Source organism: Amblyraja radiata, chromosome 27, assembly GCF_010909765.2.
Source record: "Amblyraja radiata isolate CabotCenter1 chromosome 27, sAmbRad1.1.pri, whole genome shotgun sequence".
Taxonomy (NCBI): domain Eukaryota; kingdom Metazoa; phylum Chordata; class Chondrichthyes; order Rajiformes; family Rajidae; genus Amblyraja; species Amblyraja radiata.
The window spans coordinates 25137402-25164422 of record NC_045982.1 but is presented as its reverse complement, the minus strand read 5'-3'; the positions used below and the strand labels follow the sequence as shown (position 1 = coordinate 25164422).

General features: G+C 48.4%; 1 protein-coding gene and 1 non-coding gene across 3 annotated transcripts in view; both read right to left on the bottom strand.

The window, feature by feature from the left end:
• Window positions 1–874: 874 nt before the first annotated feature.
• Window positions 875–1071, bottom strand: LOC116988665. Its single transcript, XR_004416019.1, has one exon. It is a non-coding gene; the product is annotated as a U2 spliceosomal RNA (small nuclear RNA).
• A 5321-nt stretch (window positions 1072–6392) lies between these two features.
• LOC116988637 (C-reactive protein-like) overlaps window positions 6393–27021 on the bottom strand; it is a 124734-nt gene continuing 104105 nt past the window's right edge. The window contains exons 1-3 of one of the 2 annotated variants that reach the window (XM_033045523.1): window positions 10619–10717; window positions 10424–10499; window positions 6393–7065 (exon numbers count right to left, since the gene is read on the bottom strand). In XM_033045523.1, the coding sequence (XP_032901414.1) occupies window positions 6449–7065; window positions 10424–10487 (681 nt within the window). In that variant the 5' untranslated portion in view covers window positions 10488–10499; window positions 10619–10717 and the 3' untranslated portion in view covers window positions 6393–6448. Of the gene's footprint in view, window positions 7066–10423; window positions 10500–10618; window positions 10718–27021 lie in introns of those variants that run through there. The other variant, XM_033045524.1, reaches the window with a different exon arrangement.

Here is a 27021-nt window from a genome sequence, read left to right as displayed (position 1 = left end):
CTCCTGGCACTTGGGGGCTCGAGGTGGTTGAGGTGGCTGAGGTGGTTGGGCTGTCCTCATCCCTGTTTCCCCTTTCTGCTGGGGACTTGGCAGTGGTAGTGGGTGTCTCACCTACCCTGGGGGTGCTGGAAGCCGCCCCTCTTGTTGCCTGTGCATATGTGCATGCTCTTTTTGGGCAGGCCCTGTAAAGGTGGCCTCCCTCCCCACACAGGTTACAGTTCTTGCTGGCTTGACAGTCCTTTGTCTCGTGGCCCTCCATTTTGCAGTTTTTGCAGACCACTGCATTGCATTGGGCCATCACATGTCCAGGCTTATTACACTTTCTGCAAACTCTGGGCTGCCCCACGTAAATTAAATATCCTCGGTTTCCTCCAATTGCGAACACCGATGGAGGGTGGAGGAGAGTTCCTTCCTTGTCCACCCTCAGTTTCACCTTGACCTGCCGCTTGCTCGTCCAAATCCCATGCAGATCCTTCACGTCCACGCTGTTCACTGCTCCGTCGACGTAGCGAGCAAGGAAGGTGAGGACATCCACTACGGGCACATGTGGGTTAAACATATGGACCGTGATCGTCCTTTCCTTTTGGTTTGGGAGGGTGAAGAGTGGCTGCACCTTCAGCAACGACAGCGGAGCTTCATTCCCCTTCTCCTTGAAATCCTTTAGCAGTTTTTGCCATCCTGTCGGAAGCACAAATGTAACATCGAAATAGCCGTTACCTGGGAAGTCCTGGAGGCAGTAGATATCCCTGGGCTCGAACTTGCAGGTTTCCAGCAATACCTTTTTTACAAAGGTGTCCCGACTGAAGGGCATCCCCTCACTGAGATCCTTGACACTAATCCTCAGGGTATTGCGGATACCCTGTCCTCTAGTTCCCATTGCAGCTGCCATTGCTACGATTTTTTAAATCGTAATCTGCAGCTCCTGTCCTTAAAGGACCGCCAGGACTGTTCTAATAAGAACAGATCTCTTTCCCTGTTCTAATAAGAACAGACGCTCTTTATTTAGCTCTTTTACTGACTGATAAGAACAGATACTACACTTGATCTTAGCCAAAAGGCCGCGAGTGCTAGGAAGGCCTCGACCACGAGTGAACAACTGGGAAGAAAGGAGGGGAAGCTAGCTGGATTAGGGTGCCTTCCTCACCTTGGTGCCACTGTGTTATGTTATGTCGTGGACTTTCAATGATTGTGCTTTTTTTTAAATTCTATTTTATTTTTAATATGTTTTATTATTTATTATTATTTATTTATTTTTATGATACTGCCAGTAAGGGAAATTCATTGTGTTGTCTCTAACTGAGACAATTACAATAAATTTGAATACAATACAATTACAATTCCGTCGTCATAGAACCTCGTCCTTCCTCTTCCAAAGTCCACAATCAGTTCCTTGATCTTACTGACAATGAGAGCCAGGTTGTTGCGCTGGCACCATTTGGTCAGTCAATTGATCTCCCTTCTCCCAAAGATAGAAAGCTATCATTGATCTGTGTGTCGACATCAGTCAGCATCAGATAATCTGATTGTCTGGATTGAAAGGGTTATCTCTTCCCTTTCTTAAATAAAGGACCAACATTGGGTACTCTCCAGTCCTCCCAGACCTCACCTGTCGCTACACAAGTTGCAAAGATATTTCACAAGGCCTTGACAACTTCTTCTCTTTATAACTTGGGATAGATCCCATCAGGTCCTGAACTTTAATCAACTTTCATCTTTAACCTTTAAACATCTCCCACATGTCAGATGTGGACTTACCAAATGACAACTGCTCCCAAAGCCCTTCTCGTGGACCCCCCCCTCGTGGCCTTCCGACTTTAGAACTTTTTATCCAAAACTGCCGTTGCGACATCAACTGCCTCAACTTCTCCACTCCCCTGTCTCACTCCAATCTCTCCCCCCCTGAATGTACTGCCATCGACTCACTCCGCAACAACCCAGACTGGGTTATCAAACTCGCCGACAAGGGAGGTGCCGTGGTAGTCTGGCGCGCCGATCTCTACAAAGCTGAGGCCACGCGCCAGCTCTCGGACACCTCCTCCTACTTACCCCTGGACCATGACCCCACTGACGAGCACCAGGCCACCATCTCTAACACCATCTACGACTTCATCAACTTCCACGCCCTGCCCGCCCGAGCCTCCAACCTCATCGTTCCACAGCCCCTCACGGCCCGATTTTACCTTCTCCCCAAAATCCACAAACCTGGCTGTCCCGGTAGACCCATTGTCTCTGCCTGTTCGTGCCCTACCTAACTCATTTCCACATATCTTGACTCCATCCTATCCCCCTTGGTTAAATTCCTCCCTACCTATGTTCAAGACACCTCAGACACTCTCCGTCGTCTCCGCGCATTCCATTCTCTAGACCCTCATCCTCTCATCTTCACCATGGACGTCCAGTCACTCTACACCTCCATCCCCCACCAGGATGGTCTCAAAGCCCTCCGTCCTTCCTTGACCGGAGAAGCAACCTATACCCGGCCACCGACACTCTCCTCCGCCTAGCGGAGTTGGTCCTTACCCTCAATAACTTCTAATTTGACTCCTCCCATTTCTTCCAAATACAAGGCGTAGCTTTGGGCACGTGCATGGGCCCCAGCTACGCCTGCCTCTTTGTCGGGTACGTCGAACAATCCTTGTTCGAGACGTACCAGGGCCCCATTCCGACCTCTACCTCCGCTACATCGATGACTGTTTTCGTGCCACCTCCAGCACCCACACACAACTGACTGACTTCATCCGCTTCACCACCAACTTCCATCCGGCACTCAAATACACCTGGACCATTTCCGACACTTCCCTACCATTCCTTGACCTCACTATCTCCATCGCAGGTGATAGACCTCTGACCGACATCCACTATAAACCCACTGACTCCCATGACTATCTGGACTACACTTCTTCCCACCCTGCTTCCAGTAAAGACTCCACCCCCTACTCCCAATTCCTCCATCTACGCCACATCTGCTCCCAGGATGATGCGTTCCACACCAGGGCATCTGAAATGTCCTCATTCTTCAGGGAACGGGGGTTCCCCTCCTCCACCATAGACGAGTCTCACACCAGGGTCTCTTCAATACTCCGTAACACTGCTCTCTCTCCCCATCCCCCCACTCGCAACAAAGGCAGAGTCCCCCTAGTCCTCACCTTTCACCCCACTAGCCGACCTACAACAGGTAAACCTCCGTCAGTTTCGCCAACTCCAACGTGACCCCACCACTCCCCACATCTTCCCATCTCACCCCATGTCTGCTTTCCGCAAAGACCGCTCCCTCTGTAACTCCCTTGTCAATTCTTACCTTCCCTCCCGTACCACCCCCTCCCCGGGCACTTTCCCTTGCAACCGCAAGAGATGCTACACTTGTCGCTTTACCTCCCCCCTTGACTCCATTCAAGGACCCAAGCAGTCATTCCAGGTGCAACAGAGGTTCACCTGCATCTCCTCCAACCTCATCTATTGCATCCGCTGCTCTAGATGTCAGCTGATCTATATCGGTGAGACCAACACCTCATCTCGGTCCGCATTAACCAACCTGACCTTCCGGTGGCTCAGCCCTTCAACTCCCCCTCCCATTCCGTATCCGACCTCTCTGTCCTGGGTCTCCTCCATGGCCAGAGCGAGCACCACCGGAAATTGGAGGAACAGCACCTCATATTCCGCTTGGGGAATCTGCATCCTGGTGGCATGAACATTGAATTCTCCAAATTTTGTTAGCCCTTGCTATCCCCTCCCCTTCCTATCTCTCCCTCAGCCCTCGGGCTCCTTCTCCTCCCCTTTCCTTTCCTCTCCCCTTCAGTCTGAAGAAGGGTTTCGGTCCGAAACGTTGCCTATTTCCTTCGCTCAATAGATGCTGCTGCACCTGCCTGGTTTCTCCAGCATTTTTGTGTACCTTCGATTTTCCAGCATCTGCAGTTCCTTCTTAAATACTTATTCTACCTCCTGTTTAATCATTTCCCTTAATCTAATTTAGTACCTCCTTCCAAGGTGCAGACTAACCCCTGTTCAAAAACATCTTAAAACTTATGAACCAGTTCTCCAAAGATGCTGTCTTTCCCATTGAGTCACCCCGGTACTTGTTAAAACGTATAGAGATGTGACTTAATGAAATCAACAAATTCCACATGGGTGGAAGAGGTAACCCCAATGTAGCGGAGAAAGAGTTGGAGGATGGTGCCAGGGCATGTTTGAACAAGGACTATTCAACGTAACCCACAAAAAGGCAGGCATAGCTGGGGCCGATGTGAGTGCCCATGGCTACATCTTTAACGTGGAGATAGTGAAAGGAGTTGAACAAGAAATTGAGGGTGAGAACAAATTCCGTCAGGTGGAGAAGAGTGTTTGTAGATGGAAATTGATTGCGCCTCTGTTCAAGGAAGCACCGGAGGGCGTGGGCACCTTCCTGGTGAGGGATGGAGGTGTAAAGGGACTGGGCATCTGTGATAGAGATGAGGCAAAGGGGGCTTGGAAATTGAAAGTTTATCATGAGTTAAAAGGCATGTGGGCTGTCTCAGATGTAGGTCAGAGGGTCTGGACAAGGGGGAATAGGATGGAATCAAGTTATTTGGGAGAAAGTTCTGTGGGGTAGGAGCAAGCAGAGACAATGGGTCTGCTAGGGCAGTCCAGTTTATGGACATTGGGATAGAGATAGAAATGCAGGGCTGGGGATCAATAAGATTGGAGGCTGTGTAAGGGAGATAACCAGGGTGATGCAATCAGAAACAGTCGAGAAGATGATGGCCTAGTCTTCAACTGTGGGGTCCTGGTCAAAGGGTAGGTATGAGGAGGTGTCTGAGAGCTGGTGCCAGTCCTCAGCATGATAGAGACACTTCCTCTGACAGCTTTTTCTGTGCATCCAACACCCTCCGGGTGAAAAAGTTGCTCCTCTGGTTCGTATTAGATATTCCCTCTCTCACATTTGCCCTATCCCCAATGGGTCTTGATACCCTTACTCTGGGTAAAGACTGTGTGCATTCACCCGAGATGTGGGCAGCTTGATTGTGAACATGTATAAACATGTATAGTCTTTTCACTGACTGAATAGCGCCAAAGCACCTTGATACATGTGACAATATATTAAACATGTCCCGGAAACATCCTCGTAAATCTTCTCTGCACAGTTTACAGCTTAATGACATTCTTCTGTAGCAGGGTGACTAAAACAGAACACAAAAATCCAAATGTGGGTTCACTAATGCCTTGTCCCACCCTGCTATAACATACCAACTTGTACACTCGATACACAGATTGATGAATGCCAATGTACCAAAAGTCTTATTCTCTACCCCATCTACCTGTTACACTATGCCTCTTTAGGGGAACTATGTACCTGCACTCCTAGATCCCTCTGCTCGACAACACTCCCAAAGGCTCTTCCATTTATGATGAAGATGCTATCCTGGTTCAACTTCTAAAAATGCAACACCTCACACTTATCTGCATTCAACTCCATTAACCATTCCATTGCCTACTTGCTTTGCTGATCAAGATTCTACTGAACTTTGTGCAAAAGGCTTAGACGGTGCAGAATTTGATGGGTGTATTTAGAGATGTTTTTAAGACTTAGTAATGGACACTGAGTGCAGTGAACATTACATGGAACCCGGATACACAAACACAGTCATTCACACACAAGATTATTTTTGTTTTGATGCTTGTTTATTAAGCTGATGAAACTGCAATGTTACAGTTTAATCACAATCACTGGAAGCACAGAACACATTGTGAGCTTTCCAAACCTTGGTGTAACAAACAATGTGAAATCAAGAGGTTAAATACAGAGAGAGACAGTAATAATTCCAATCAGCACAATCTAAATCAAGACAGGATCAGCCTCCACCACAGGGACTTTCCCACAGTCCGTGTCTGCCCATCACCACCACCCCCGTGCCCCTGACACTTTCTTGTCTACATGTGTGTGTCAGAGAGATGGCACCAAATGCCCTGGACACTGCTCTGTACTGCTGCATCTTTTAACTGGGATGCCCAACTATTCCCAGTGGGATTTGAGGAAGGGCTCCAGCAGAATGGACGAGGAGGGGAGTCTGGTTAAAGAGGGCGGATTTGTCTGTTCTGAGCAGTCCCTGGGCTTCAGTCAAGGGTCAGTGTGTGGGGCAGCGCCCTGGGGTTTACACCCTGCCGATCCCTGTAGACATCACCATGGTTCCCCGCTCCCCATCCCTCTCTCAATGTGTGACGGAGAATGGCCGAGACTCTTGTGTATTGAGTTTGAAGCCATTACCCTGTCAGTGAGGGGGATGAGAAACTGGAAGGACAGTGAGTTGTCCCTTACCCCGAAGTAAACGGCCCTTTATTCTGGAATCAACATTACTTTTACTACCGATCTGGTTTAGAGAGGAAAGATCGGAAAGCAAGTTCATATTCAGCTACAGTAGTTTGAGGAGATTGTGTTCCCCTCTGCACATTTAAATGCTTTTTGGAGCCAAAACATTTAAAGTGTACAATCATTATTGTCTTTAATTTTGACATTCCCTCCTGTTGTAAATGTTGTTGATCCCCAGTCAATGAGGTTCCCTCCAATATTGTAACACCCCTGACTGATCAACTCAATCTCATAGGGTTTTAGAGCACGATCCCACATATTAACATCAGTTATCTCTCCGACTAAGGATTGTTCGATGTCAAATTTACCACCGACTGTGTCTTGCTCCTGACCAAGAATAAACTGGCCACCATTTTTCACAAATCCACCCTTACTACTAACCTTCGTTAGACTACGTCTCCCATTGACCCAGACTGTTATCTCACCATTTTGAGACTCCCAGCTCACACAGATGTGTCTCAACCAGGCATCCATTTTTGGGAGGGAAAATCCCGTTATAACAGATCCTAAATACAGGTCAAGTTGTGCATTACTCTTTTGGCAAATCAGCAGCTCATTGTGGGATTTCTTTGTTGCGTAGGAGAACAAAGTGTAATCATGGTTCTCTTCAGAGGCTGCTCTGAGGCAGACAGTAAAGGCAGTCAAATCAGAGAAATCAGCTGCATTCAACTTGACGAAGCTGGTGGCTGTTTTGGTTGGGAATATCACTGATTTCTGCATCAATCCTGTAAAATATGAAGTTTGAATGTTAAATCTCTGTTTGAAATTGTACCTTTGTCATCGGCGATGGAGCACAGGATAACTAGAGAGCAGATTTCTGCAAAATGATTTTTTCTTGAATTCTGAGAGACAGGGCAGGAGTTTCAGAAGTGCATTCTGCAGAACCTTCCCTTCAGCCCGTTTCTAGTTTACAAGGAAGGCAGCATTGCTGAAATTGTTCTGGTAAATTAGCCAGAACTGTTAGAGCAAGTCTTGGAACACCTTGGAAGCAGAGATTACTGCATCCCAAAGGTTAACAGGATGCAGATCATTGCATAGAAATGGAGGTTGTTGTTACTCCCCCAGAGGAGAGTAGGTCAGGAAATGAAAGGCAAATTCTGGAATGGTCAGAGAGAGCAGGTATGGACATCATGTGCTAAATGGCCACTATCCATGCAGTATCCTACAGTGCAGATAAATGCACATTGCAAGCACTACTAGTAGAAACCTCAAGGACTTTTAGCCACAATGTTGTGCGTTAGGTACAAGGAGAGATTGGACGAACTGGGGTTGTTTTCACTGGAGCATTGAAGGTCAAGTGACAAACTGATAGAAGCACAAAATGACGGGGAGCATAGTTAGGGTAGAATGTCTTTACTTGGAAATGACAAGTACCAGAGGGCACAGGTTTAAAGTGGGACGGAGAAAGTTTAAAGAAGACTAGACCAAGTGCAGACTCCCCCAACGCACCCGTTCCCTACCCATAACCCCCACGGGAGGGGTGGTCCTCCAACTCAAACCGTTCCCGAATGTAAGATTCCAGCCCTCCCCTTGCCTTCCTCAACAGTGATCTTTCAACAAAATTGCAATTGCACCTGCCCTGTGTGTTGCAATAGTAATTCGCCATCCCCCTGCTAGTCTGGCCATTGTGACGTCATCAGTTGAAGCTATTCGGTTTGAGATTAAAGGTATTTTGATTTTATTAAACTTTAATAAGTAATACGTCAAGAAATAAAGCATAAAATGTTTAGTAAAAGTGATCTCTGCCTCAAGGGGAAAAATGTGAATCAGAATACGTAACAATCTTGTGAAAGTTGTCATTTTTAAAGTTTAATCGCGGATAACGTGTCAAATATCCGATGAGGTGAGGCAGGTCTCTGCTAGCTGAGCGATTGTGACATCATCATTTGAAGCTGGTGGTTTTAATTTTAAAGACTTTTGACATTTTCAGAATTTTAATCAGTAAGGAGTCGAGAATAAATCGAGAAATAAAGCATGAATTGTTCAGATAAGGCGATCCCAGGCTCGACGGGCAAAATGTCAACCGGTATATGTAAAAATGTAATCATTACTGCATAATGTATTGGGGAAGATGTAAAGATAACCACATATACACACACATATAAACAGTAACAAGATCAGAGTTTTAATAAGTACTAGACCAAGTGCAGACCCGTTGGGTCTGTTCCCCCAACTTACGGTTGTGGGGGGGGAGGTGGCATGCAGCATCACACACACTAACTATCCCCCCCACCCCCTCCCCCCCCCCACCTGCACTCACGCTAATTACACCCCTTGATTATTATTAATTTGCTCCTTTTATCCCATAACCACCCTATCTACTGACGTTTATACCCCAGAGAGAGAGAGAGCGTGCTGAGAGGGGTGTGATGTGAGGGAGAGAGGTGGGGAGCAGGGAAGGGGAGGGAGGGAGGGAGGGTGGAGGGAAGGGGGTAGGGGTGTGTGGAGGGGAGGGGGTTTAGGGGATGGACGGTGGGGGTGGGGGTGGAGGGGAGGAGGGGGAGAAAAAGAGGGGAGAGAGAGAGAGAGGGGGGAGAGGAGAGGTGGGGCAGAGGAGAGGGGAGGCAGAGGAGGGCGGGAGAGGAGATGGGGGAGAGAGGAGAGGGGGAGAGAGGAGAGGGGGGAGAGGAGAGAGGAGGGGGGAGAGAGAGGAGAGGGGGGAGAGGAGAGGGGGGAGAGGAGAGGGGGGAGGAGAGGGGGGGATGAGAGGGGGAGGGGATGGAGGGGAGAGAGAGAAAGAGGGAGAGAGGGGGGAAGGCGGAAGGAGAGAGGGGGAGGTGAGAGGGGGAGGGGGGAGAGGGGAGAGGAGAGCGGGAGAGAGGAGAGGGGGGAGAGGAGAGGGGAGAGGGGAGGAGGGAGAGGAGAGGGGGGTTGAGGAGGGGGGGGGAGGGGATGGGGAGGGGAGAGAGAGAGAGGGGGAGGAGAGAGGGGGAGGAGAGAGGGAGGGGGAGGAGAGAGGGATGGGGAGGAGAGAGGGGGGCAGGAGAGAGGGGGAGGAGAGAGGGGGAGGAGAGAGGGGGAGGAGAGAGGGGGAGGAGAGGGGGAGAGAGAGCGTGCTGAGAGGGGGGTGAGGTGAGGGGAGGGGGAGAGGTGGGGAGCAGGGAGGGGGAGGCAGGGTGGAGGGAAGGGGGTAGGGGTGTGTGGAGAGGTGGGGGGTTTAGGGGAGGGATGGTGGGGAGAGAGTGAGAGATAGAAAGGGAGAGACGGGGGGGTGGGGGAGAAAGAGAGAGGGATAGGGAGAGAGGTGGTGAGAGAGAGGAGTGGAGAGAGAAAGAGAGTGACTTTTTACTTCAACCCAAACCCCCCAAACAATAATTTGCAGGCAGTGCTTTTTTACTTCAAACTAACCATCTTTTCATTTTCAAACCACATTAAGGGTACTCACAGCTGTGTAGGCATTTGTTCAGTGTCATTCAGAGTGACCTCCATCTTGATGAGAGACTGATTGAGGCACACCACTTCCTGGTTTTATAGTCCCACCCCCTCTCTCCAGCAGGGGCAGCAGAGAGAATGGGGAATTTTGTAAAAACATTAATATCTGTCATTTTTCATCGACAGGAAAAATCCTCAGCACACATGCGGCGGATGGAGGCTCTGAGCAAGGTGGCCAAAAATGACGGTGGTATGTGGCGGCGTTCTCTCGGAAATCGCAGCACAGACGGCCAAAAGCGGTCAAGAACAGAGATTTAGTAATATAGATATGATTATGTGAAAGGCAAGTGTTTGCTTACAGGTGCCTGGAGCACACTGCCATGTTGGTGGTGGAAGCTTTTACATTAGCAGTGTAGAAGAGGCATTTACACAGACACATGAACATGCAGGAAGAGAAGGGTACAGACCATGTGCAGAGAGATGGGATTAGTTCAGACCAATATCATGGTCAGCACAGCATGGTGGGCTGAAGGGCCCATTCCTGTGCTGTACCATGTTCTATCCCTCCACTACCTTCACCAGAACATGCTCCATTTACTGAAGGTATAATTTGCCGACCAGGGTAAGCTAGAATTATTCAGTACCTGTCCTAACATGCACCATGTCTGATGTTTTCCCTCCGGAACCCCTCACACCAGAACAAGTGCTAACCTGCACTGTCTGATCCTGACAGGTAAATGCACAGCACAAGCACAATTGTAACAAAGGGCTTCATCCTGTCTCTGACCTGTTGAAACAAAGAATCCCCCATTCATTTCATTTCATTTGGTGTCAATCCATTGAAACTGAGAACCAGCAGCCAGTCCCGTGTGTCAGCAACACACAAACAACCCCTCTGGTGCTCACTGTGTCCGTCTCCAACAAGCCAGTTTCACCTCAGGTGGGTCCAATACCCTGGGCACAAACTGCTGCAATTTATATCCTGCTGAAGCTAGTCACTGCCAATCGCAGGAAGGAACTGAGGGGGTGGAGCAACCTCCGCTGCCGCCCAATACTCTGGAGCAGGAGATTATCAAGAATGTTTTCTTGTCATATGTCCCAGATAGATGAATTACATTTTTACTTGCAGCAGCACAAAGTATATGTAAACAACAGTGCACTGTAAGCAATATAATAAATGAGAAAGACAAGTTCAGTGTGTATATATATATACACTTATTCACACATACACACAAATGTATATACATACATATATATATATATATATATACTCACACACCACACATATGTACACATAAAAAACAAACAACAGCAGTGCAGTACTAACAATGATAGTAATTCAATAATTGTAATTCAGAGCTTAATGGCGGTTGTACTGTTTAATAGCCTGATGGAACTGTTCCTTAACTTGGACGTTACAGTTTTCAGGCTCCTTTATCTTCTTCCCGGATGAAATGAGTGTGTGGCCAGGGTGGTGTTGGTCTCTGACGATGCTGGCTGCCTTTTTGAGGCAGCGACACCTGTAAATCTTTTTGATGTTGGGGTGGTCAGAACATGTGATAGAATGGGCAGTGTTCACAACTTTTTGTGTTTTGTTGTTTATCATTATATGTATGACTGCAGGTCACGAAATTTCGTTCAGACCGAAAGGTCTGAATGACAAATAAAGGAATCTAATCTAATCTAATCTATTCTAATCTGTAGAAATTCAAGAGAATCCTCTCTGACATACCAAATCTCCCTAATCTCCTCAGGAAGTAGAGGCATTGATGGGGTTTCTTTATAATTACATTAGTGTGGACTTAACCTCGAAACATCACCCATTCTTTCTCTCCAGAGATGCTGCCTGTCCCGCTGTCATTGATCTGTGTGTCGACATCAATCAGCATCAGATAATGAGAGTGAAGGTGTGGAGCGAGCCATTGGAGATGAATGAGTTCAACTCTCCCACCTGATCACGAGCATTTTCCCCGCTACACCCACTCCGACTGGGAACCCATCCCATGGTTGATGCCCTCTCCTAATCTCAGCCTTTCCCTCTACGTTTGGCCCCCAGTCCCACTGAATCACTCCCAGGGTTAATCAGCAAGGATAGTCCAGGAGACCATCCATCTGCTTCATCCCCTGTCTCATGGACTTTGATCAGATCCTCAAATCTCATACTCCTCGGGTGACAGGTGACTGTTAGATACTAGACAATATCAGAAGAATTTACTCAATTACGGGCTAATAATGGGAAAAAAGCTCATACTTAAATTCTGGAAAAATGCGCCCACACCAACAATAAAAATGTGGATATCAAATATGTTTGAAACATTACATCTGGAAGAGATGAGATTCCTCTTAGCAGATAAAGCAAACCAATTCCAAAAGACGTGGTCTACGTTTATGGACCTATTACAAGCATGAGGTGCAATAGTAATTTTAAATAAATAAATAAATAAATAAATGGTATCAGGACCTGGCATTGGGTGATAAAACAACAAAAACAGACTTGGTTGGTAGTCTTTCTGCGGAGTTTAATGTTATAATAGAGCGATTGTCCTTACTTTCTTTTTCTTTCTTTTCTAGGGTCTACTTTCTTACTTTACTTCCTTCTCTAACTTCTTTTCTAAGGGGCTTTCTTTTCCCAACACTCTTCTGCACTTCACAACTCTTGCGCACCTTCTTTACTTTCCTTACTTCTATCTTTTTCTTAAAGCTTTAAAAAAAAAAAAAATGAAGCGGTACAAAAAATGTATTAAGATATATGTGTTGTGTATTATTGCAATTTACCGTACTTCTAATAAAAATAAAAAAAAAAAAAAAAAAAAAAAAAAAAAAAAAAAAAAAGATACTAGACAATAGACAATATGTGCAGGAGGAGGCCATTCAGCCCTTTGAGCCAGCACTGCCATTGAATGCGATCATGGCTGATCATCCCCTATCAATACCCCACCGACACCAAAGTGACTCTTGCACCATTGGCTTGATATAGGGAGCGAGTCCCCAGGCTGTTCTCTGTGTTGCCGCAGCGTATGAATGAGAAACTTTATCATGTGCCTTATCAAATTCCATGTAAACAAGATCCACTGCCCAACCCTCATTAATTGCCTTTGACAAAAAAACTATATCAAGACATGACATACTGCCAAGAAAGTCATGCTGACTTTCCCTACTTAGCCTATTCTCATTCAAATGCAAGCAAATCCTATCCCGACCTCTGACATGAGGCTCACTGGCCTAGAATTCCTTGGGTTGTCTCTACTTCTCTTTCTTAAATAAAGGACCAACATTGGCAACTCTTCAGTCCTCCCAGACCTCATCTATGGCTACACAAGTTGCAAAGATATTTCTCAAGGTCATGACAGCTTCTTCTCTTGCCTCTCTTTATAACTTAGGATAGATCCCATCGGGTCCTGAACTTTAATAAACTTTCATCATTAACCTTTAAACATCTCCCACATGTCAGATGTGGACTTACCCAATGACAACTGCTCCCAATGTACTCATTCTACCTCCTGTTTAATCATTTACCTTAATCCAATTTAGTACCTGTAAAATGACTTGCTTGTCACACAAAGTCTTTTACTAGATAACTTTATTATAAGCACTACACACACTATGCACTAGCTGTCCGTGGTCATCACTGGAGATAGAGAGCGAGCTGGAGGTGGGGAAGCTACAATTATACAAGAGACAATGGGGAGTGGTTAGTAGTGGTGAGGTCACTATGTTAAAGGAGCATGCACTGATCTACATCCTTCCTCTTGGAAACAAAAGCATTGCATTTGCACAGAGCGACCACGGCTCATACGCTAGAATCAGAAACCGCGCAGGGAACAGTTAAAACATATCATGATACAGGCTACTCAAACACCCCGTAACGGACAGGCGGCTTGACCAACCGCCCAGAGCGGGTGCGCAACCCGCCTTCCCCCTCAACCGCAGGAGCTACAGGGACGGGGGCAGGGACAGAGACGGGAGATCCGGGTGAAGAGCGCCCAGGGGAAGGAGGAGAACGGGGAGGCGAAACAGGTACACTCGCAGGCGAGGCAGGAGAAGGAGGCTGGCGTGAGCGGGGCACAGAGAGCTGAAAGGGCAGTTTCCGGGGCATGCGAGGAGTGACAGGGGCAGGAAGAGTTTCGGGCAGGGGGGAAGGGACAGGTGGTGAAAACGGGTCTGCGGGAGGCGGAGCAGGCTCGTTGACAAGCAGCAGGTGCTGGCGTGTCCGACGGTACACGGTGCCCTCGTAGTCAACCAGGTATGACCGGGGAGAGTCAGCATTGCCAACGACAACGGCCAGCCGGTGGTGACCGGAGGGGGACTGCATCCGGACAACCTGGCCCGGGAACAGACGGGGAAGGAGACGGGACGACTTGTCAAAGGAGCACTTCTGGATGGCCTGCTTCTCGACGATGCGCTCCTTGACAGCGGCAGGGCTCCGGACCGTGGGCTTTAGGGATTGCTGAGAGACCGGGAGAGGAGGGCGAGTGGTGCGGGACATGAGGCGCTGGGCAGGCGAACCGAGTGCGGGGTCCCGGGAAATGTTGCGGAGGTTGAGGAGGGCAAGGTAGAAGTCAGAATGAGAAAGCCGACAATGTTCCAGCAGCTACTTGGCGCTGCGGACAGCGCGCTCCGCAAGGCCATTGCTTTGCGGGTACTCGGGGCTGCTGGTGATGTGGCGAATGTTCCAACGGGCGGCGAAGGCATGGAACTCTGCACTGGAAAACTGGCTGCCGTTGTCGGATTGGAGAGTCACCGGGGACCCAAAGGTTGAAAAGTGGCGGCGAAGCTTCCCGATGACGGCAGCAGACGTGAGGGAAGGCAGCTGGTCCACCTCGAACCAGCTGGAGTAGGAGTCCACCAGGACCAGGAAGTGTTTGCCATGCCATTCGAATATGTCAGTGGCGACAGCCATCCACGGCAACTCGGGAGCCGGCTGCTGCATGAGAGGTTGGCGCTGTTGATGAGGCAGGAGACTGTTGCAGGCAGCACAGGCGGAGACCCTGTCCCGGATGTCCTGAGCCATGCCCGGCCAGTAAAACTGGCTTTGGGCCTGGGACAAGTGGCCTCAACCCCGGGGTGGCCGTTGTGGGCGGTTTGAAAGTAATGATCCCGCAGCGCGGCCGGCACCACGACCTTGTGACCCTTCACCACCACGCCGTTGTGCAGCACCAATTCACGGGACAATGTGTCGGCCACGAACATATCCTTGCCCTTGCGGTACACAATTTGGAACGTGAAACGCTGGAGCTGCAGCATCATCCGCTGCAAACGGGAAGAGGCAACATGGATGGGCTTGTTCAAGATAGAGACCAGCGGCTGGTGGTCAGCTTCAATGGTGAAGGTGTTGCCCAGAATGTAGTCCTTGAATTTGGAGCATGCGAACACCACGGCAAGGAGCTCCTTCTCGATCTGAGCGTAGCGCTGCTCAGCAGGGGTCATGGTGCGCGAAGCATAGGAAACAGGCAGCTGCTGGACGTCATGGAGCTGCAGGCAGGCAGCACCGAGGCCGAACTGAGATGCATCGCAAGTGAGAACAATTGGCCTGTTTAGATCGAAGAACTTGAGAGTCGGGGTGCGTGCGAGCTTGGACTTCAGGGCCACGAATGCCGACTGGTGATGCGGGAGCCAGACCCAGGCATTGTCCTTCTTGATCAGCTCCCTCAGGGGAGCACTCAGTTCGCTGAGGTCGGGTATGAACTTCCCCAGATAGTTGACCATACCCAGAAAGCGCTGCAGGCCTGGCACGTCGGTGGGAGCGGGCATGGGAGCGGGCATTTCGGTGACCGTTGCCGTCTTCTGGGGGTCTGGCTTTAGACCCCTGGCCGTGAAAACGTGGCCTACGTAACTGACTTCGGGAACGCGGAACCGACACTTCTTCGGGTTGAGTGTGAGATTGATCTCACGAGCCCTCTCCAGGAATTGGCGGAGGTGCAGGTCGTGCTCAGCGACGTCCCTCCCGTACACCAGGATGTCATCCACGATGATAGCGCACGGCAACCCGGCAAACAGCTGTTCCATGGTGCGCTGGAAAACCTCGCTTGCTGAGTTGATCCCAAAAGGCATGCGGAGAAAACGGAACCTGCCGAAGGGTGTGATAAAGGTGGTCAGGAAGGAGGAACGTTCATCCAGAGGGATCTGCCAGAAGGAGCTCTTGGCATCTCGGACCGAGAAGACTGTGGCCGGACCGACCCGTGCAGCGACGTCCTCCACTGCCCGCATGGGGTAGTGCGGGCGTTTGATGGCAAGGTTCAGGTCTTTCGGGTTGATGCAGATCCTGATCTCGCTCTTGTCCTTCTTGGCAGTGACGACCATGGTGGAGACCCACCGGGTGGGAGCACTCACCTCCTTGAGGATGCCCATGGCTACCATGTCACATAATGTGGACTCCACGCGGCCCTTCATGGCAAAAGAAATGCGGTGGGCCGGTCTAATCACCGGGTTGACCCCCGGGTCAACAACGGTTTTGTAAGCACAGGGCAATTTGCCCAGAACGTCATCAAAACGGTTGGGGTACTCGCTCGGGGGGTCCATGGGGGCCTGCACCAGGTGGATGTCGCGGTGGAAAGAGACCAAGCCAAAGTCCTGGCATGCACGGGCGCCCAGCAGGGTGACGTTTTCAGAATCCAGCAGGAGAAAAATGAGGGGCCGAGAGGTCTCAAGAACTGTACAGATAAACGTGGCCTTCCCCACAGGGACCAGAACACCTCCCCCATAGGCATGAAGGCGGGAGTCATCGGGAGTAACCCTCTCCCCAGATCTTATCTGCTTGAAGAGGCTAACAGACATAACATTGGCAAAAGCACCAGTATCGACCTTCGCAGGGAAGGAGTGGCCATTCACAGTGACATGTACAGATGGATCTGTTATCAATGCAGGTGCACCCAAAAGCGAAAACACAGTTGAATCACCATGGGAGGAGCTCGTATCAGAGTCAGGGAGTTCATCCGGCTGGTACTGGGAACCAGGCGCGCTATCAGAGTCCACAAGGTTGTTTAGACTCCTTCTTGGAGCAGGGACAGGTTTCCCACGGGATCGACATGCCGCAGAAAAGTGGTTCAGCTTCCCGCAGGAATTACAAGTTTTACCCTGCGCTGGGCAAACGTTGAATTGGTGGGAAGAGAAATTGCAATTTGGGTAGCGACGAGGGGTGACCTTAGCGGGCGCAGCGGCGGTGCCCTGGCGTTGCGGGCCATTGATCCACCGGCGGCCAGCAGCACCGGTAAAGTTGATGTCCTGGGAGATACGGAGCCAACGAGCCATGCGAGCGGCATGCATAGTTTCCCTTAGCGTTAGATCAGGCTTCATCAGGAGCTCGTCACGCAGCTTAGAGTTCAGGAGACCGTTGACCAGGACGTCCCTGATCATTTCGTCCGGTGTTATCGTTTCAAGGCGCCACCGCCGAGCCACATGACGCAAAGAGGCAATGAAAGCGTCAATATGCTCACCGGGAATCTGACGCCTTTGGAAGAACTTAAAGCGCTCGATAATGTTATTGGTAGGGATATCGCAGAGGGCAGTGAATTTAGCCATGAGACATACCGGGTCGCGACGGTCATCAGCAGGGGCGAACTCGAACGAGGCATAGTGTTCCATGGCCTCCGGACCAGCCAGGTTGAGGAGCAGGTGAGCCTGTACAGCAGGAGTGGCATCAGGGTGAGCGATTGCAATATAGTGTTCATAGTCGCGCTGGAAGACAGTCCAGCGGTGGACGATGTCCGTGTCAAAAACGAGCGTGTCGGGACGACGACACGAGTTGGACATAATAAAAAATGGGGGGATGGGGACACAACTGGGAGAAAGCAAATAATAAAAATAAAGCCGATGAACAGGAGAAGCGAGTCTACCACTCTGACACCATGTAAAATTTCTTGCTTGTCACACAAAGTCTTTTACTAGATAACTTTATTATAAGCACTACACACACTATGCACTAGCTGTCCATTGTCATCACTGGAGCTAGAGAGCGAGCTGGAGGTGGGGAAGCTACAATTATACAAGAGACAATGGGGAGTGGTTAGTAGTGGTGAGGTCACTATGTTAAAGGAGCATGCACTGATCTACAGTACCGCCTTCCAAGGTGCAGACCCCTGTTCAAAACCATCTTAAAACCTATGAACCAGTTCTCCAAAGATGCTGTCTTTCCCGTTGAGTCACCCCAGTATTTAGTGGGGTTTATTTGTAAACTTTGTTAAAACATATAGAGATGTGACCACTATCCCCCCAAACTGAAACACCAGCACCGGACCAGGCTTGTTTCCCAATACTAGGTCCAATAGTATTGAGTTGGACATACTATTTTAGGAAACATTTTGAATACACCTAACAAATTCTGCCAGGCCTAAGCCTCTTGCACAAAGTTCAGCATAATCTTGATCAGCTGCCAAAATAGGCTGAGGAATGGCTAATGGAATTTAGAATAAATAAGAGTTTGAGGTTGTGTTCTTAGCAGCTAAACCAGGGCAGGGTCTTCACCATGAATGATAGGGCCCTGGAGAGTATTATAAAGCAGTAGGATCTAGGAGTGCTAGTGCATAGTCCCCTTAAAGTGGCATCATAGGCAGATAGGGTAGAAAAGGCTTTTGGTACATTGGCCTTCAGTCAGGATATTGAGTATGCAAGTTGGAATGTTATATCTGAGTTGGACAAGGCATTGATGAGGCCATATTTTTGTTTTCTGTTTTGATCACCCTGCAATGGAAGAATGGCATTAGGATGGAAACAATGCACAGAAGATTCATGAGGATATTGCCAGGACATGAGGGCCTCAGCTATAGGGAAAGTTCGACAGGTTAGGACTTTATTCCCTGAGGCTGAGGGGTGATTTTTAGAATGGCATAAGATCATGAGTGGAATAAGTAAGGTGAATAAACTATCTTTTACTCAGGGTAAGGGAACCAAGAACCAGACAATATGGACCTGAGTAAGGCATTCAACAAGGTTCCGCATGGTAGGCTGCTCTGGAAGGTGAGATCTCATGGGATCCAAGGAGAGATAGCTGAATGGATAGCAAATTGGCTCTATGGAAGGAAGCAGAGGGTGATGGTGGAAGGCTGCTTCTCAGAATGGAGGTCTATGACTAGTGGTGTGCCACAGGGCTCGGTGCTGGGCCCGTTACTGTTTGTCATCTACATCAATGATTTGGATGAGAACATACAGTGCAAGATTAGCAAGTTTGCCGATGATACAAAAGTTAATGGTTTTGCAGATAGTGAAGATGGTTGTGAACGATTGCAACAGGATCTGGATCGATCGTCCAGATGGGCTGAGGAATGGCTGATGGAATTTAATACAGTGAAGTGTGAGTTGTTGCATTTTGGGATGTCGAACAAGGGCAGGACCTAAACAGTAAATGGTAGTCCACTGGATATTATTGTAGAGCATCGTTTAAGAAACACTTGGACAGGTACATGGATAGGGCTGGTTTGGAGGGTTTTGGACCCAGTGCAGGCAAGTGGGACTAGGGTAGCTGGGACCGTGTTGGCCGGTGTGGGCGAATTGGGCCGATGGACCTGTTTCCACACTGCATCACTCTATGACTCTATGATATAGGTCAAATGTGAGAGGGAATATTTGAGGAGGTTCCTATTAAATATTATAAAAGGAGCAACATTTTCACTCAGATGGTGGTGGATTAATGGAACAAGATGATAGAAGAAGTTCAAGAAGAGGTTGTGTCTTTACTGTGCTGAGGCCAGGTACCAGGTCTTGGACACCTAATCATACCTGCACTTAACCATTACCCCAGAGTCAAACACGAGGCTGTTTCTGACTTCATCTCCCCTCCATAGCCTCCAACCCATCATTTACCAGCCCTGCTCTGCTCAATACTTCCCAATATCCATAAACAGGATTGCCCTGGCAGACCCATTGTTTCTGTCAAATCCTGCCTCACAGAACTCATCTACAAATACGTTGATTCCATCGTATCCCCCTTGTCCAGTCCCTTCTGACCTACCTCACATGCTCTTCAACTCTAGATAAACATTCTAGACCCGCATGGCCTCATCTGCACCATGGAAGTCCAGTCCTTTCACACCTCCATCCCCCACCAGGAAGGTCTCAGAGACTTCCGGTTCTTCCTAGAACAGAGACTCAATCAATTTCCATCTACAAACACTCTTCTTCATCTGATTTAATTTGTCCTCACCCTCAACTTCTTGTTCAACTCCTCTCACTTTCTTCAAATCAGAGGTGTAGCCATGGGCACACACATGTGCTTCTGCTTATTCCTGCCTTTTTGTTGATTACGTTTAACAGTCCTTGTTCCAATCATTCACTGGCACCATCCACAACTCTTTCTCCGCTACATTGACAAATGCATTGGGACTACTTCTTGCACCCATGCTGAACTTGTTGATTTTAATAACTTTCTCCCTGCCCTCAAATTCACTTGGACTATCTCTGAAACCATTCTCCTCTTTAGACAATAGACACTAGACAATAGGTGCAGGAGCAGGCCATTTGGCCCTTCGAGCCAGCACCGCCATTCAATGTGATCATTGCTGATCAACCCCAGTCAGTACCCCTTTCCTGCCTTCTCCCCATATCCCCTGACTCCTCTATTTTTCAGAGCCCTATCTAGCTCTCTCTTGAAAGCATCCAGAGAACCTGCTTCCACCGCCCTCTGAGGCAGAGAATTCCACAGACTCACCACTCTGTGAGAAAAAGTGTTTCCTTGTCTCTGTTCTAAACGGCTTACTCCTTATTCTTAAACTGTGGCCCCTGGTTCTGGACCCCCCAACATTGGGGACATGTTTCCTGCCACTAGTGTGTCCAAGCCCTTAACAATCTTATATGTTTCAATGAGATTACCTCTCACCCTTCTAAACTCCAGAGTGTACAAGCCCAGCTGCTGCATTCTCTCAGCATATGACAGTCCCGCCATCCCGGGAATTAACCTTGTAAACCTACGCCGCACTCCCTCAATAGCAAGAATGTCCTTCCTCAAATTAGGGGACCAAAACTGCTTACAATACCCCAGGTGTGGTCTCACTAGGGCTCTGTACAACTGCAGAAGGACCTCTTTGCTCCTATATTCGATTCCTCTTGTTATAAAGGCCAACATGCCATTCACTTTCTTCACTGCCTGCTGTACCTGCATGCTTACTTTCATAGACTGATGTACAAGGACCCCCAGATCCCGTTGTACTTCCCCTTTTCCCAACTGGACGTCATTTAGATAGTAATCTGCCTTCCTGTTTTTTTCTACCAAAGTGGATAACCTCACATTTATCCGCATTAAACTTCATCTGCCATGCATCTGCCCACTCCCCCAACCTGTCCAAGTCACCCTGCATTCTCATAGCATCCTCCTCACAGTTCACACTTCCACCCAGCTTTGTGTCATCTGAAATTTGCTAATGTTACTTTGAATTCCTTCATCCAAATCATTGATGTATTTTGTAAATAGCTGCGGTCCCAGCACTCAGCCTTGCGGTACCCCACTAGTCACTGCCTGCCATTCTGAAAGGAACCCGTTACTCCCTACTCTTTATTTCCTGCCTGCCAACCACTTCTCTATCCATGTCAGCACTCTACCCCCAATACCATGTGCCCTAACATTGCTCACTAATCTCCTATGTGGGACCTTATCAAATGCTTTCTGAAAGTCCAGGTACACTGCACCCACTGGCTCTCCCTTGTCCATTTTCCGAGTTACATCTTCAAAATATTGCAGAAGATTAGTCAAGCATGATTTTCCCTTTGTAAATCCATGCTGACTCGGACATATCCTGTTACTGCTATCCAAATGTGGGGCTATCTCATCTTTTATAGTTGAGTCCAGCATCTTTCCCACCACCGATGTCAGGCTAACTGGTCTATAATTCCCCGTTTTCTCTATCCCGCCTTGATCTTTCTGTCTCGGGGGACAGACTATCAATTGACATCCACGTTAACCTATTACCTGATAATATGTATTTTACATACCCATACCTTGAGAATGCAAAACAAAGAATCTCACTGTGACTTGTCACAAGTGACAATAAACTATTAATTCATTCATTCATTGTAGTTGATGCGGGTACTACAATAGCATTTAAAATATTTTTTTCCAATAATAAACATTATTCAGAATAATAAAGAATATATACACACCAAGGGCTGTGTAAAAAGTCTTCTCAGCGTCTATACATTAATTTGTTAGCGTTATGTTCGGTTGTGTTCACAAAATATCCTTATATCAAGGACCCTTGCCTCCCATCTGTCCCCCTGGGGTGATATCCCTTCCCTTGGTTAAGGGGTATCAATGACCAGCAATGGAAGGACCTGGACCGTGGTTCTCCGCAAGATGGTTGGCTGCACCAAACTTGAGTGAGTCTCTCCTGCAGTCTGGAATGGGCTAGTTGGCAACATTCCATGACGGACATCATGCTGTACTGGGACGTCAACAAGTTCAGGGTAGACCAAAGGGCGTCTTTAACCGAGTTGATGACCTTCCAGCAACATTTGATGTCCATCTCCGAAATGTGTCACTGGGAACAGCACGTAAAACTGAGTACGGAGCTGTTCGGAATAAACAATGTCAAGGACCCTTTCATCATTATCCAGACTCTCTTCACAAATCCACACTCTGCGAACGGCACTGGCAGTAAGATTCCGATTGTCAGACTCAATCCATCTATGAACCCCAGATGAACTGGACAGTGGCCTGGGTGATTGCTGAGGCAGACGGGCAGGGAATGGGCTGCACTTGTGCCCAGTACAAAAGCCCCAACAGCGACACACGCTTGATGACGAAATTCATTCCCGTGTTTGAGAGGGAACGCTGCTTCCACCGCCCCAATTTTTTTCCGACCTTAGCTATTAGCTCCAGCCAATTCTTGTCACATGCCTCGGTCCCTCCAGAATCATATCCTCGGCACCTTCAACAAGGAAGTCTTGATGGTGAAGGAGATGGTAGATCAGTCAGGCCAGTCAGGAGCAAGACCTCGCTTTTCCTGCGGTTAACTTTGGATCCTGTTGCCGACTTGAAGTGGGCACATGTGCGCATGTGCGGGGCTCTTCTAGAGTGTGCGCATGTGCGGGGCTTTTCCAAAGTGTGCGCATGTGGGGAGATTTCGGGCGGGAAAGAATCAGCCATGTTTGCCAGACGTTTCTGTGTTATATATTAAAGAAATAGGTTGCTTAAAGCTTAAATAAAGTTAAGTAAATTACGAGTAGTGTAAAGTTACATTTGCCTCACAACTTAAGCGACTTAATTTTAAGAAGTCAAGCCGTCCGACATCGGGATGCAGAAACTATTGAAACTACAACGCTTGGATCTGGATCTCAACTCGCCTGCTGCTGCAAAGAATTGGAAGCACTGGTTTCTATACTAAATAACTTCTTTGATGAGTGTGGCAATGATGCACCAGACAGACTCAAGACATTAATAAGCTCTGTCTCTTCTAATGTATACGATTACATAGAGGAATGTACAACTTCTGACTCTGCTATTGATGTACTAAGCTCATTAAGACACCCAACCTGACATTCGCTCGACACCTCCTTGCTACTCGGAAACAAAAACCTGGTGAGTCACTTGATGAGTTTTTACAAGAACTTCAAAGACTGAGTAAAGACTGTGCCTTCAAAGCAGTTATGGCTGATCAATATCGACAGGAACTTATTTGAGACTCTTTTATCAATGGTTTGGCATCGCCTTTAATGCGACAGAGACTATTAGAAAACAAAACCTTGGATTTACAGTCAGCTTGGCATCGCGAAAGATCCAACTATGGATAAACATAATAAAATTCTACTATTGAAATTCAAGCTAAACAAATTGTTGTCAGAGAAAGTTATAATACTATTTCAAATTACTAAACAAAAACATTTTGAATTCGGGGACAAACTAAAGATTAAATCAGAGAGAGGGGAATTATTAACACTACCCAAGGATATCAATAAAAGATTTGCTCAATTTTACCAGAATCTATATACATCTAAAACGTCAATAGACAATAATAAAGTCTCAGAATTTCTGGATAATTGTAATCTCCCTCAATTAGAACTGAGGGAACAAGAGGAACTGGGAGCACAAATTACTTCTAAGGAGATAGAAGACACAATAAACACACTTAAGAATGGAAAAACACCAGGACCAGACGGATTCAGTAACGAATTCTATAAATCCTTTTACGACATAGTTACTCCACGCCTACAGAAAATGTATACATATGCTTTTAAAGAGCAAAGATTACCTGAAACATTAGCAGAATCAACGATCACACTAATACTTAAAAAAGATAAAAATATAGAAGAACCTGGATCATATAGAGCCATTGCTCTGTTAAAAATTTATTTGATTTATTGTGGCGGAAGGCAAGTTGTAGTGGGTCCAAGCTCTTGCCAAGATCAGACTTGATATGTGCCATAACCAACCTTTCAAATCATTTCATATTTGGTGCCAGCGGTCAATAGTCATTAAGGTATGACACCTTAAAGGCTGGTTCTCACATTGCGAGTTGAGACAAGAGGTACCCCGAGTGAAAGACTTGTGGTTTTGTACGAGATTGCAAGTGTATGATCAAGAGTTTAACTGAGTTCCCACGGGTATGACAAGTTTGCCGTTTACTTATCATTTCTGCGATGTTCCAAGTTCGTCTCCCGAGTTACTCTTGAGCCAATCCTGATTGAAGGTTTGTTTTAATAAGCAACAGTGTTATGTTTTAATAAGCAACAGTGTTAAAGAAGACCTCTCCATCCTGTGGCTTTTTTAAAAAGATATAATTCAGAGCGGCCGCATCTATTGATGTGACCTACAAAGGGAAAATGCGCACCATCCAGTGCCAGAGCAGTTATACTTATGATTTGTTTGAAACACACAGGTTTGATATGTTTTAATTGAATTTACTGCCATGTCTACACACTGCGGGGAGACGGGAGATTAAATCTTTGAATATGGATGGATGTGCACATCAGATTGTTGTGAGACGGAGCTCAGGGTTCGCCTCCTGAATTGCTTCGGTGCCCAGGCGTTAGTTGAGATGGAGAGAGGTTGGGGGTAGGGGTGCGTTATTAATCTGTCTGGGGTGACATGGCTCTTGGGTTAGGCTGGGATCATTCTCTGCGGGGTAATCTTAGTGCGGGAGACAAGTGTAGGATAGGTGTACTGACTGTGTGGGCAGAACTTTGGAAGTGATTGCCCACCAGTCTCAAAAGCCGCTGTGTCTCCCTGTCCCTGGGATAGTAGGGGGGCGATCAAACAGCACAATCCCCCTCCACCCTCCACCTCCCCCTCCTCGCCAACACGAAGGGCAACGATCTCAAGGCTTTAGCATCAGAAACAGCGGGCAGGCGACAATCACCTGCCATTACGCGGGAGATATCATGCACTGTTGTAGGTCTCCTTTGCACGTCGGTGTTTCTGTCTTTCTCCACTCATTGTTGGCCCTATCTATCTCCACCCCCACCTACACACCTCTGCTTCCCGGCCATGTGTGTGACCCCTTCCCTCCCCTCTCCAGCTCCCCGCCCATTGCACCGGCGCGGGGGCTTTGCACTGTCTTCACGTCGACGATGCCAGCAGGTCAGTGCCAGTCGCACCGGGGCAGTCGCTCCCTTCAGTTTCCCAGGGGGTCGGGACGGGACTGGAGTTGGGAGGGAAAGGTGGGGGGTGGGGGGGGGGGGGATGGGTGGGTTAGGTGAGCAGGAAAGTGGGGTTGTTTGCAGTTGCAGAGGGAGGGGGCAAGGGCGGTTCAGTTCCCAGTCTGAGCTCCTGTCCAGGGGGGTGTCCAGAGACGTCAGGACCAACGGGACACCGACCCCCAGGCCCACCAGGCCCACTGCAAGCACGGAGAACCCAGAGGCCAACAGCCAACAACAACTCCAGCCCAGCCCCGCTCCAACTCCAGAGGAATCCGCTCCACGATGGGCCGCTACGGCGACAAGTGGCAGTTCACCCACAGCCCGAGCTGCGCCCCCTCATCCGCCACCCCAAGAACAAGACTACCTTGCACACCATCAGCTTCTGCCCCTACGGGGAGCCTGGGGGTCGGTGTCCCGTTGGTCCTGTCGTCTCCGGCCACCCCCCTGGACAGGAGCTGAGACTGGGAACTATACCGCCCTTGCCCCCTCCCTCTGCAACTGCAACAACCCCACTCTCCTGCTCACCTAACCCACCCACGCCCCCCCCCCCCACCCACCACCACCACCTTTCCCTCCCAACTCCAGCCCCGTCCCAACCCCCTGGGAAACTGAAGGGAGCGACTTCCCAGGGGCGACTGGCATCGACCTGTTGGCATCGCCGACGTGAAGACAGTGCAAAGCCCCCGCGCCGGTGCAATGGGCTGGGAGCTGGAGAGGGGAGGGAAGGGTCACACACATGGCCGGGAAGCAGAGGGGTGTAGGTGGGGGTGGTGACAGATAGGGCCAACAATGAGTGGAGAAAAACAGAAACACCGACGTGCAAAGGAGACCTACAACAGTGAATGATTTCTCTCGCGTTATGGCAGGTGATTGTCGCTGGGAAACTGAAGGGATCCACAATCTTGTGCTGCCTGCCCGCTGAGTTAAAGAGTTTCCACGGTAGACTCACGATACACTAAGGTAAATGCACGGGCCACTACGTTATTACAACGAGTTAAAATGCTTCAATTCTTAACCACAAGAGTAAAATTGACTCGTGGAAAATTTCAAACATGCTTGATTTATTGCAAGAGTCGACAAGTTACACGAGTACCTGCCATTAGCGCCACGAATCTCTAAGTTGCGTCCACGAGTTCCGTACGTTAATCGTACGTTATTACCACGAGTTTTAACTCGGGTTACCTCTTGTGTCAACTCGCAACCCTATAACCTGCTCCTTTATACATCAAAGGAGACATGGTGGAGAGAGTCACTGGCTTTAAGTTCCTGGGAATAAACATCTCCCAGGACCTTAAATGGCAAATGAACACCGTCACTCTCGTGAAGAAGTCACATCAGCGGCTGTATTTCCTGAGGTCTCTGCGGAGAGCAAACGTCTCACAGCCGCTGCTGTTGTCCTTCTACCGATGCGCCGTGGAGAGTATCCTCTCCTATGGAATCCTGGTGTGGTTTGCTAGCTGTACTGTGGCTGAGAGGAGGGCGTTGCAGGGAATTATAAAAACTGCGCAGAACATTACAAACGTCCAACTGCCCTCCTTGGATGACATATATAGGGCCCGATGCTTGCGCCGGGCCACAAATATCAAGCAGGACACATCCCACCCTGCCAACCACCTTTTTACTCTGCTACCCTATGGGAGGCGATTCAGGACTCTGAAGGCTCGCACCGGTAGACTAAAGAATAGTTTCTACCCATGTGCGATAAAAGAGCTAAATTCCAACAGAGAATGCTGGGGAAGCAAAATGTAATT